The sequence below is a fragment of the Leptinotarsa decemlineata genome, unplaced genomic scaffold, assembly GCF_025532065.1.
Source record: "Leptinotarsa decemlineata unplaced genomic scaffold, Ldec_3_MD MMD2_tig00078404, whole genome shotgun sequence".
NCBI lineage: Eukaryota > Metazoa > Arthropoda > Insecta > Coleoptera > Chrysomelidae > Leptinotarsa > Leptinotarsa decemlineata.
The window spans coordinates 12,501-22,500 of NW_027412742.1; the positions used below are offsets into that span (position 1 = coordinate 12,501).

Sequence of the window (10,000 nt, forward strand, 5' to 3'; positions counted from 1 at the left end):
ACGAATAGTTCCTCAGTCGAACGACAAATACTGATTAGTGAGCCTTCACGATCGGTCGTTAACAGTTTTATTCAGGTATAAGGATAGGGAACTTCTACCATTGGTTGAATCGAAGAAAGTGGGCGTGTCCCCCCAAAAACAAGACAAAACCAGCTTTCCAGCGCCGACGGCCTTCAGTTGTTCTCGAGCATTCGAAGTAGTAATAACGTATTTCGCTCGTACTTTTTTTCTCTATAATCTTCCGTTTGTATTACACAAAATGACTGGTAGAGGAAAAGGAGGAAAGGGATTAGGAAAAGGCGGAGCAAAAAGACATCGCAAAGTGTTGCGAGATAATATTCAAGGAATTACGAAGCCTGCCATCAGAAGATTAGCTCGTCGTGGAGGTGTAAAACGTATATCCGGATTGATATACGAAGAAACTCGTGGAGTACTCAAAGTATTTCTCGAAAATGTTATCAGAGATGCGGTAACATATACAGAACACGCCAAAAGAAAAACCGTCACGGCCATGGACGTAGTATACGCTCTCAAACGTCAAGGGCGTACATTATATGGTTTCGGCGGTTAGATTCATATTCCGACGAGAAATTTACAAAAAAAAAAACGGTTCTTTTCAGAACCACAATTTGTTTTCAAAACGAATTCGATTTATATACTTTACTTTGGTGTGAGTAATAATTAACGAATTACCAAATTAAATTCGAACGATATACCCATCTAATTTTAAGCATTATCTGTCATTCTTTTGATTACCTGAATAATTGCTTCATTTTATCCTGTATACTTAACGAAATTATTAATTTCAACCTTACTACATCTGTATACGAAGAAGAAAAGAGAAGAACGATCTGTACAATTAGATTATATACCACTCGGTTTCTAAATCTATAGGACAGGGAAGCTACTGGTATCTAGCTAGCTAGCTAGGTAGCTCCCAAACTATTCAATTATTCACCAATAGAAATTACATATGAAACTTTTCTGAAACGCCGCTTTAAAACGCGATACCATTTGTACGTAAAGAAAAAATTGAAAAAATGAATATTCATAAACTGATCGAAGGTTAATGAACCACTGTCCAAATATTATTGTTTTATGCTTATAATATTCATCTATCCCATTTCACAAATTACTATGAATAATAATAACAACCTATTTTTATATACTCGTCATTCATTTCTGCAGATATTGAAATGTATGTATGCATTCATCTATGCTATATAATTTAATTAGGTATAATTTTTTTTTGTTTTCATTTATTCATTCCAATTTACTCATGATTGTCTATATTGTAATTCCACGAACAAGAATGTATAATATTTCTATGGATATTGTTATGTTTATTCATTTGTATACCTAAATCTGATATTACTGCATACATTTTATTTTCATCACGAATAAACGTACAGACATTCTGATATTTGATTTCAGCAAATAGAAATCACTTGTTTCGGCACGAAAATAAGAAGTTGAACAATAATAATATTATTAATCATGTATACATGTATACGTAAATATGCGCAAGCAAGAAAGAAACAATCGCATATCGTGCTGCGTCAACAATTGTATCGAAAAGCGATGACAAGAAAATAAAAAAAAATATATGCAATTGTCGAATTCATTAGAGAAAATCGTTGTGGCCCTGATAAGGGCCGATATTTTATTTGTCGCTTTCCTCTCTCAGGAAATGTGTACTTATGCCTTCTTTTCGGTTTTTTTCGGTAACAAAACCGCCTGAATATTGGGCAAAACACCACCTTGAGCAATGGTTACTCCTGATAACAATTTATTGAGTTCTTCGTCGTTTCGAATGGCCAGCTGTAAATGTCTAGGAATGATACGGGTTTTTTTGTTATCGCGAGCCGCATTACCGGCCAATTCCAAGACTTCAGCTGCCAAATATTCCATTACTGCGGCTAAGTAAACCGGGGCGCCGGCACCAACTCGTTCGGCATAATTTCCCTTACGAAGGAGTCGATGAATACGTCCTACTGGGAATTGGAGTCCAGCCCGACTGGAACGGGACTTTGCCTTTCCCTTAACTTTACCTCCTTTTCCACGTCCAGACATGTCGAATCGTAGATTAGTATTATATATCGGATAAATTTAAAGAATTCACTGAGAATTATTCGATGTTGCTCTAACAGTAGCTTTCTATACAATGATTTCTATATAGAATCGACCTGTATTAATACCGTCCTACCGACCAATGGGCGTTCTCGAACGCTCAACTTTCCGGTGGGCGGAGCCTACTAGAGTTCCAGTTACTATCTGAAATAGTGACGACAGAGTGGCGTCTTTTACATTGAGTCGAAAGCAAACCTGCACGATAGTACTTGTTTGTTTGATATTGACGAAATTAAATTTTCAGAATGCCACCCAAAGCTAGTGGAAAGGCTGCGAAGAAGGCCGGAAAGGCCCAAAAGAATATATCGAAGACCGATAAGAAAAAGAAGAGGAGGAGGAAGGAAAGTTACGCAATTTATATCTACAAAGTATTGAAACAAGTCCATCCCGATACCGGAATATCCAGTAAAGCGATGAGCATCATGAACAGTTTCGTAAATGATATATTTGAGCGTATCGCAGCGGAAGCCTCCCGTCTTGCTCATTATAACAAGCGATCGACTATTACGAGCAGAGAAATTCAGACTGCAGTACGTCTGTTACTTCCTGGTGAATTGGCGAAGCACGCCGTCAGCGAAGGCACCAAAGCAGTTACGAAATATACCAGTTCGAAATAATTTACTTATTCCGGTCTACGATATACATTCTTAAAAAAAAACGGTTCTTTTCAGAACCACAAAATATTTATGAAAGAATTCTTACAATATCGTTTCGACGCTGAATGATAATTTATTTTTGCTAGGGCGCTAGGTCTCACTCGGTTGGGTTGCCTTGTTATCAGTACATTGTTACCTCCTTTCGTGAAACGCGCGATGATAATAAATAATTTTGCCACCTATATTTAGATGGTGCTTACCTACCTATCAACCTAAAAAGTTAACGTTCGTTACTGTTATACTAGTCATGTACTCTATTACTTATGTTATTTTTAACGTGTTTTTTATTTACGTGCTAATATGTTGTCTAAAAACGTTTATGATTAGCATTTCTGATTTCGACTATAACATTGACGATTTATATATTTCGGGTGGGGGTGGGTGTGTATTACTCCGTTATAGATAGAGCTCACAGTATCGTCGTTCGTTCGTTCGTTCGTTCGTGTTGTAGTATCGACCTTTTTATTGAAAGTATATTACGATGATTATATCTTATCGAATATAACATTAATAACGTTCGTTATTATTCGAATGCCGTTTTCATCGAACACTTTTATAGGGATAATTTTTGAAAATGTTGATGCTATTAGAAGCGTCGGTTCTTGGTTATAGTCGTGTATGAAGGTAGACACGAGGTCTCTTCGATGCCCCTATTCACTCGTGTATTTATCGAGTATTATCGGCTAATGTATCATGTTTCTATAGACAGTCGCGCCTATGATATTTATTCGAAGGTTCCTTCCAGATCATCGATTACGAGTATTTTCGGAAAGGAATTGTCTGGAGTTACGTCAAAATCATCAATACTTCATATTTCATTGTAATTTACTGTGAGTTGTCGAGGTTTAATATTAGCTTTTTCTTATCAGAAAATATTTTCGGAATACGTAGAATCTATCCACGTTATTGTGCTAGTCGAAGTCTAAATAGGAAACCGGCATTGATTTCGTAAAGAAGTTGATGCGAACATTTCGACAGCAGAATGGAAGCCGTCAATATCGTGTCTAACGAGAATGTCGAGCGTTCAGTCTCCCGTCCGCCTGTGCTTCGACCCAGAATATTTAAACAAACGGAACACCAGAGGACTACATCATTCTCTCTAGACGCCTAACGAGTGTAGCATCTATCTTCCGAGAATATATTGTCAGTTGTTTTTTTACTATGGCAGACATAGAAAATCAGAATTCTTCGGCTTCGGCTAATTCATCTTCGTCGCCGCAGGCACAGTCTACTGCGAAGAAAGAAAAGAAAGTTAAAAATCCAAGAAGTAAACCTTCTCACCCACCTACGTCGGAAATGGTTAATAACGCTATTAAAGGATTGAAGGAACGGGGTGGTTCCTCTTTACAAGCCATAAAAAAATATATTGCGGCGAATTATAAGGCTGACGCAGAAAAAGTGGCACCTTTCATCAAGAAATATCTTAAATCTGCGGTTGCTTCCGGATCATTAGTACAAACTAAAGGAAAAGGTGCATCGGGGTCGTTCAAATTGGCATCGGCATCTTCTGGTTCGGCAAAACCGTCGGCTACCGAAAAGAAAACGTCCGGTACGGCCGGTGCGAAGGCCAAAAAAACTCCCGTTAAACGCGTAGCTGGTGAAAAAGCTAAAACCGGCAAGAAGGCTGCTGCATCACCGAAAGGTAAGAAAGCCTCTCCGGAAAAGAAAGCGGCTGCCGCAGCCAAGCCTAAAAAGGTAACTGCCGAGGATAAAAAGACCGTCGCTTCTAAGGTTTCGTCCGCGACTTCTGCTAGTAAAACCAAGTCTCCTTCGAAAGCAAAGAAAACTAACAAAGGACCAACAAAAAAGCCGAAAGCACCCAAACCGAAAACCGCGAAAGCGACCCCTGCATCGGCATCTTCTCCGAAAGCCAAAAAAGCTGCCTCTCCAAAAAAGAAGAAGTAAATTCTTCTATCAGTTGACTTCTCTCTCCGGCGACGAAGTCTAAGAAAACAAATGGCCCTTTTCAGGGCCACAATTTTTTTTACAAGAATTCGTATATAATTCAACTGTCCAACAAATATATAAATAAATAGTCAGAACTACCTACCTAGCCTATCCCTATAAACAGAAAAAAAATAGATAAATAATATTTCTTCCGCCGCCGCCGCCGACTATCGAATTGATATGAATCGAATAATTTCGTAAAAGAGTAAAAATTAAAAAATATTGCTCTGTCTTTCTATTTCATTGAAATATGTCTTGTGAACAGTTGACTTATTTTCTGATATTGGGATCGTTTCAGGAAAATGAGTCAAAATCATTTCGAGATTTCCAAACTAAGGGTGTTCCATTTGAGAAATCACTGATTTTTATATCTTCAGAATTACTCATCGACTCCTAATACCTCGTTCATCATTTTGGAAATGTTACTCCTCCTACAAGACGACGGAATGTAATATTTTGATGAATCAATAATAGCTTATGTATTCTATGAGACTTGTTTTCAATTTTATAGGGAAATGGCTCGAGAACCGAATAATACCTACTTTTTCTGTATAAACGATCGAATATCTCGAGAACGATTCATTTTTGGTATAGGGTATATTACAAAAAGTCACTCGAGATTTATGCCAGGTATTCAAAAATATGAATCAGAGGAAATTTACGAAAAGATGGTGATGTTATGAGCGATCTTTCATTCAGTGATCGCTTGTTTTTCGTTATTTATCTCAGCCGTTTCTAAAAATGATCTTTTCGAAAGATTCGTTTCGGAAAGTAAAAAATTCAGTATTATAATCCATATTTGGATCATACTGAACATGTTCTGCAAACACCCGTGATTTAATATTTACGTGATGCGAGTTATTGAAAATATCATACATTCATTCATTCATTCATTCATATCTATCGATAAACGAATTCTTTCATCAATTGCATTTTGTGGTTCTGAAAAGAACCTTTTTTTTGTATATATTTTCAATATATATTGGGATATATATATATGAAATTAAGCTCGTTCTCCGCGTATTCTCCTTGCTAACTGAATGTCTTTGGGCATAATGGTAACGCGCTTGGCGTGAATGGCGCACAAATTCGTATCTTCGAAGAGTCCTACCAAATACGCCTCGCTAGCTTCTTGCAAAGCCATGACGGCTGAACTTTGGAATCGTAAATCGGTTTTGAAATCTTGAGCGATTTCTCGAACTAAACGTTGAAAGGGTAATTTCCTAATCAACAATTCAGTACTCTTCTGATAACGTCGAATTTCTCGGAGAGCAACAGTACCGGGTCTGTAACGATGAGGTTTTTTAACACCTCCCGTAGCCGGTGCACTTTTGCGAGCTGCTTTAGTAGCTAATTGTTTTCTCGGAGCTTTACCTCCAGTCGATTTACGAGCGGTCTGCTTGGTACGAGCCATTTTCAAAACCTATTGCGAATTGTAACGAACGAAATGTATACCGAACGATAGACGGACAACATATGAACTGAGTCGGCTTATACACGCCAACTATTATATACCATCTAGACGAGACGCCATTGGTCCGATTTCCAGTTGTGGGCGGAGTCATGAAATTTAACAAAACCCGACCGAGTTCGGTGTAGAACTTTAGTCGAAGTCTGTCGTTAGTATCACTAACAGTATTTCATTCGTATCGTGCAGTATATAATTTATTCTTAACATTCGAAATGACTGGTCGTGGCAAGGGAGGTAAAGGTTTAGGAAAAGGAGGAGCGAAACGTCATCGTAAAGTATTGCGTGATAATATCCAAGGAATAACGAAACCTGCCATTAGAAGATTAGCCCGTCGAGGTGGTGTTAAACGTATTTCGGGTTTGATATACGAAGAAACTCGTGGAGTACTCAAAGTATTTCTCGAAAATGTTATCAGAGATGCCGTAACATATACCGAACATGCGAAACGCAAAACCGTCACAGCCATGGATGTTGTATACGCCCTGAAAAGGCAAGGTCGAACCTTGTACGGATTTGGCGGTTGAATTTAATGCCTCCCCCTGTATTGTCCTTACCGTTTCCATAAAAAAAAGGTTCTTTTCAGAACCACAAAAGCTTATGAAATGAATTCGTGTGTATTTTTTATATTTTTGAAGTAAGTCTCAGGTCAAGAAAGTAATACAAATCATGAAATTATGAAACAACAAAATTTAATTGACGCTCCGGAGGGGCGACTTCATTGATGATTCCAGTGGCGCATTTGCTTTTTCAGCTGCAGGAAAACCCGGAAAAACCTGCAGCAGCAGCAAGCACCACATCATGTGAACATCTTGATCTACTAATGTCTTCTCTTTTATAAAACAAAATGTAGGGTATCTCCAGAGACTACAGTAAATTTAGAACATCGCCAGAACACTTAGTGACACGACTATCGTCAAACTTAATCGACCTCTGCCCTCCGGTAGCAAGCAGAATATCGGAAGCGTGAAATAAAAATTTGAATTGGAAATTTTGGCGAAATAACCCGAACGGAAAGTGTAGTGAAAATATAAAAGATAACGGAAAGTGTAGTGAAAATATAAAAGATAACGGAAAGTGTAGTGAACGTTTACCTCTGCCTTCCGCGAACAAGCAGAATATCGGAAGCGTGAAATAAAAATTTGAAATGGAAATTTTGGCGAAATAACCCGAACGGAAAGTGTAGTGAAAATATAAAAGAAAACGGAAAGTGTAGTGAAAATTTAAAAGTAGCGGAAAGTGTAGTGAAAACATAAATATACCGGAAAGTGTAGTGAACGTTTACTTCTGCCTTCCGCGAGCAAGCAGAATATCGGAAGCGTGAAATAAAAATTTGAATTGGAAATTTTGGCGAAATAACCCGAACGGAAAGTGTAGTGAAAATATAAAAGATAACGGAAAGTGTAGTGAAAACATAAATATAACGGAAAGTGTAATGAAAGTTTACCTCTGCCTTCTGGGAGCGAGCAGAATTTCGGAAGCGTGAAGAAAATATTTCAGATGGAAACTTTGGCGAAAATAATCGTGAACGGAAAGTGTGGTGAAAATATAAAAGTATCGGAAAGTGTAGTGAAACATAAATATAACGGAAAGTGTAATGAAAGTTTACCTCTGCCTTCTGGGAGCGAGCAGAATTTCGGAAGCGTGAAGAAAATATTTCAGATGGAAACTTTGGCGAAAATAATCGTGAACGGAAAGTGTGGTGAAAATATAAAAGTATCGGAAAGTGTAGTGAAAACATAAATATAACGGAAAGTGTAATGAAAGTTTACCTCTGCCTTCTGGGAGCAGCAGAATTTCGGAAGCGTGAAGAAAACATTTCAGATGGAAATTTTGGCGAAAATAAATCATGAACGGAAAGTGTGGTGAAAATATAAAAGTATCGGAAAGTGTGGTGAAAATATAAAAGTATCGGAAAGTGTAGTGAAAACATAAATATAACGGAAAGTGTAATGAAAGTTTACCTCTGCCTTCTGGGTGCGAGCAGAATTTCGGAAGCGTGAAGAAAAAATTTCAGATGGAAACTTTGGCGAAAATAATCGTGAACGGAAAGTGTGGTGAAAATATAAAAGTATCGGAAAGTGTAGTGAAAACATAAATATAACGGAAAGTGTAATGAAAGTTTACCTCTGCCTTCCGCGAACAAGCAGAATATCGGAAGCGTGAAATAAAAATTTGAAATGGAAATTTTGGCGAAATAACCCGAACGGAAAGTGTAGTGAAAATATAAAAGATAACGGAAAGTGTAGTGAAAACATAAATATAACGGAAAGTGTAATGAAAGTTTACCTCTGCCTTCTGGGAGCGAGCAGAATTTCGGAAGCGTGAAGAAAAAAATTTCAGACGGAAATTTTGGCGAAAATAATCATGAACGGAAAGTGTGGTGAAAATAACGGAAAGTGTGGTGAAAATATCGGAAAGTATAGTGAAATTTTCGCCAAAATTTCTCTTTGAAAATTTTTTATCACGCTTCCGAAATTCTGTTTGCTCCCATTAATTCAAGTATCGTCTCACCGTCTCAACTCATATGTTGTAATGGCGAGAAAGCGGTATAGGCCTTACACAAATTTTCACTACACTTTCCGATAAACATTGTAATCGAGACGTCCTGTTGTCAGAACGTTATCCTATAATATTTTAATATATCGATCGATATGCGTATTCATGTCTGATACAATATCATATCGACGGATATAAATTATATTGACTAGGACTATACGAAAAGTGGAAAAAACCGAAAGTCGCGTAGGGTCCCGTCAGCGTTAACGGAAAACGGGCGATGTGCTCGAAACGCCGCTATAGGGGGATAGGTACGTTTCGAAACGGATCGAAAACGCTTCCTCTATAGTATCGGCAGACGCTTGCTCGAGCGCTGTCGGTACCGTGGTCACCGATAACCAAATCACACGATATTCGTTTTTCTGCTGAATAATAACATTAATTCGATATCGTGTCGAGTGCGGGCTTCGCCCACGGTGGTGTGGATAGTTCGTAGTAGTATATCTTCTGCTTCTACCCAACCGAAACCGTCAGACACTGCGAGATCGCGGATTTAGCGAGCGTTTCTACGTAAGCGGTCCCTATGCGATCAACCAAAAAATAACAAAAATTTTGTTATTACACAAAATATGCGACAGCTCTCCTCTGTCCGAGCGAGAATAAATATAATTTCGGAACGAATCTTTCGAGAACACCGAGTCGCTTTCAATCTAGCGAAGGGTCGAGAGAATGTTCGAAGTTTTGTGCCGGTCGACGTATATATCGTCTATTATATATTGTATTTCGAAAAATTACCATACGTACGTGTACGCCGGTGGTTTGTGTAACATTATCATCAGGTCGAGTACGACGAGCGTGTGTTGTAATATTTCTTCTTGAGCAATGTTATAGTTCGATTTGTTGTCGGTCCGGTTTTATTTGAATGAAATAATGCAGAGACACATAGAGATATATAACAACTTTTTCGTTGAGCGTGGCGTTTCGAAAATTTATATTTCGTATAACGCACACACAACACGCACGAAAAGAGAATATAGATCTGTTTCCGTATTTATTATTATTTTAATATTATGGAGACTGAACTAGTTCTACGATAGAACGTCAGCTCCCTGGTTGATCCTGCCAGTAGTCATATGCTTGTCTCAAAGATTAAGCCATGCATGTCTCAGTACAAGCCAAATTAAGGTGAAACCGCGAAAGGCTCATTAAATCAGTTATGGTTCCTTAGATCGTACCCACATTTACTTGGATAACTGTGGTAATTCTAGAGCTAATACATGCAAACAGAGTTCCGACCGGA

At 38.1% G+C, this 10,000-nt stretch overlaps 6 protein-coding genes and 1 non-coding gene across 7 annotated transcripts in view; 5 read left to right on the forward strand and 2 right to left on the reverse strand.

Moving 5' to 3' along the window:
- The first annotated feature begins 259 nt into the window (after positions 1 to 259).
- On the forward strand, positions 260 to 628 carry LOC141487150 (histone H4). Its single transcript, XM_074185943.1, has one exon. The coding sequence runs from the start codon at positions 260 to 262 to the stop codon at positions 569 to 571; it is 312 nt and encodes a 103-aa protein (XP_074042044.1). The 3' UTR covers positions 572 to 628.
- Positions 629 to 1,698: 1,070 nt separating this feature from the next.
- Positions 1,699 to 2,073, reverse strand: LOC141487149 (histone H2A). The gene has a single exon (XM_074185942.1). The coding sequence runs from the start codon at positions 2,071 to 2,073 to the stop codon at positions 1,699 to 1,701; it is 375 nt and encodes a 124-aa protein (XP_074042043.1).
- Positions 2,074 to 2,079: 6 nt separating this feature from the next.
- Positions 2,080 to 2,747, forward strand: LOC141487151 (histone H2B). The gene has a single exon (XM_074185944.1). It carries the CDS (start codon positions 2,376 to 2,378, stop codon positions 2,745 to 2,747), a length of 372 nt encoding a protein of 123 aa, XP_074042045.1. The 5' UTR covers positions 2,080 to 2,375.
- A 1,200-nt stretch (positions 2,748 to 3,947) lies between these two features.
- On the forward strand, positions 3,948 to 4,717 carry LOC141487155 (uncharacterized). The gene has a single exon (XM_074185947.1). The coding sequence runs from the start codon at positions 3,948 to 3,950 to the stop codon at positions 4,689 to 4,691; it is 744 nt and encodes a 247-aa protein (XP_074042048.1). The 3' UTR covers positions 4,692 to 4,717.
- Positions 4,718 to 5,736: 1,019 nt separating this feature from the next.
- LOC141487152 (histone H3) lies at positions 5,737 to 6,198 on the reverse strand. The gene has a single exon (XM_074185945.1). The coding sequence runs from the start codon at positions 6,145 to 6,147 to the stop codon at positions 5,737 to 5,739; it is 411 nt and encodes a 136-aa protein (XP_074042046.1). The 5' UTR covers positions 6,148 to 6,198.
- A 153-nt stretch (positions 6,199 to 6,351) lies between these two features.
- LOC141487154 (histone H4) lies at positions 6,352 to 6,797 on the forward strand. The gene has a single exon (XM_074185946.1). It carries the CDS (start codon positions 6,417 to 6,419, stop codon positions 6,726 to 6,728), a length of 312 nt encoding a protein of 103 aa, XP_074042047.1. The 5' UTR covers positions 6,352 to 6,416; the 3' UTR covers positions 6,729 to 6,797.
- Positions 6,798 to 9,806: 3,009 nt separating this feature from the next.
- Positions 9,807 to 10,000, forward strand: part of LOC141487162 (small subunit ribosomal RNA) — a 1,919-nt gene continuing 1,725 nt past the window's right edge. Inside the window, exon 1 of the ribosomal RNA XR_012468229.1 lies at positions 9,807 to 10,000. This exon is cut by the window's right edge and continues 1,725 nt beyond it. This is a non-coding gene — a ribosomal RNA (small subunit ribosomal RNA).

Bases quoted from the DNA above. Each gene is read 5' to 3' on its own strand.
- LOC141487155 (XM_074185947.1), top strand. From the start codon at position 3,948: ATGGCAGACATAGAAAATCAGAATTCTTCGGCTTCGGCTAATTCATCT.
- LOC141487149 (XM_074185942.1), bottom strand. From the start codon at position 2,073: ATGTCTGGACGTGGAAAAGGAGGTAAAGTTAAGGGAAAGGCAAAGTCC.
- LOC141487152 (XM_074185945.1), bottom strand. From the start codon at position 6,147: ATGGCTCGTACCAAGCAGACCGCTCGTAAATCGACTGGAGGTAAAGCT.
- LOC141487154 (XM_074185946.1), top strand. From the start codon at position 6,417: ATGACTGGTCGTGGCAAGGGAGGTAAAGGTTTAGGAAAAGGAGGAGCG.
- LOC141487151 (XM_074185944.1), top strand. From the start codon at position 2,376: ATGCCACCCAAAGCTAGTGGAAAGGCTGCGAAGAAGGCCGGAAAGGCC.
- LOC141487150 (XM_074185943.1), top strand. From the start codon at position 260: ATGACTGGTAGAGGAAAAGGAGGAAAGGGATTAGGAAAAGGCGGAGCA.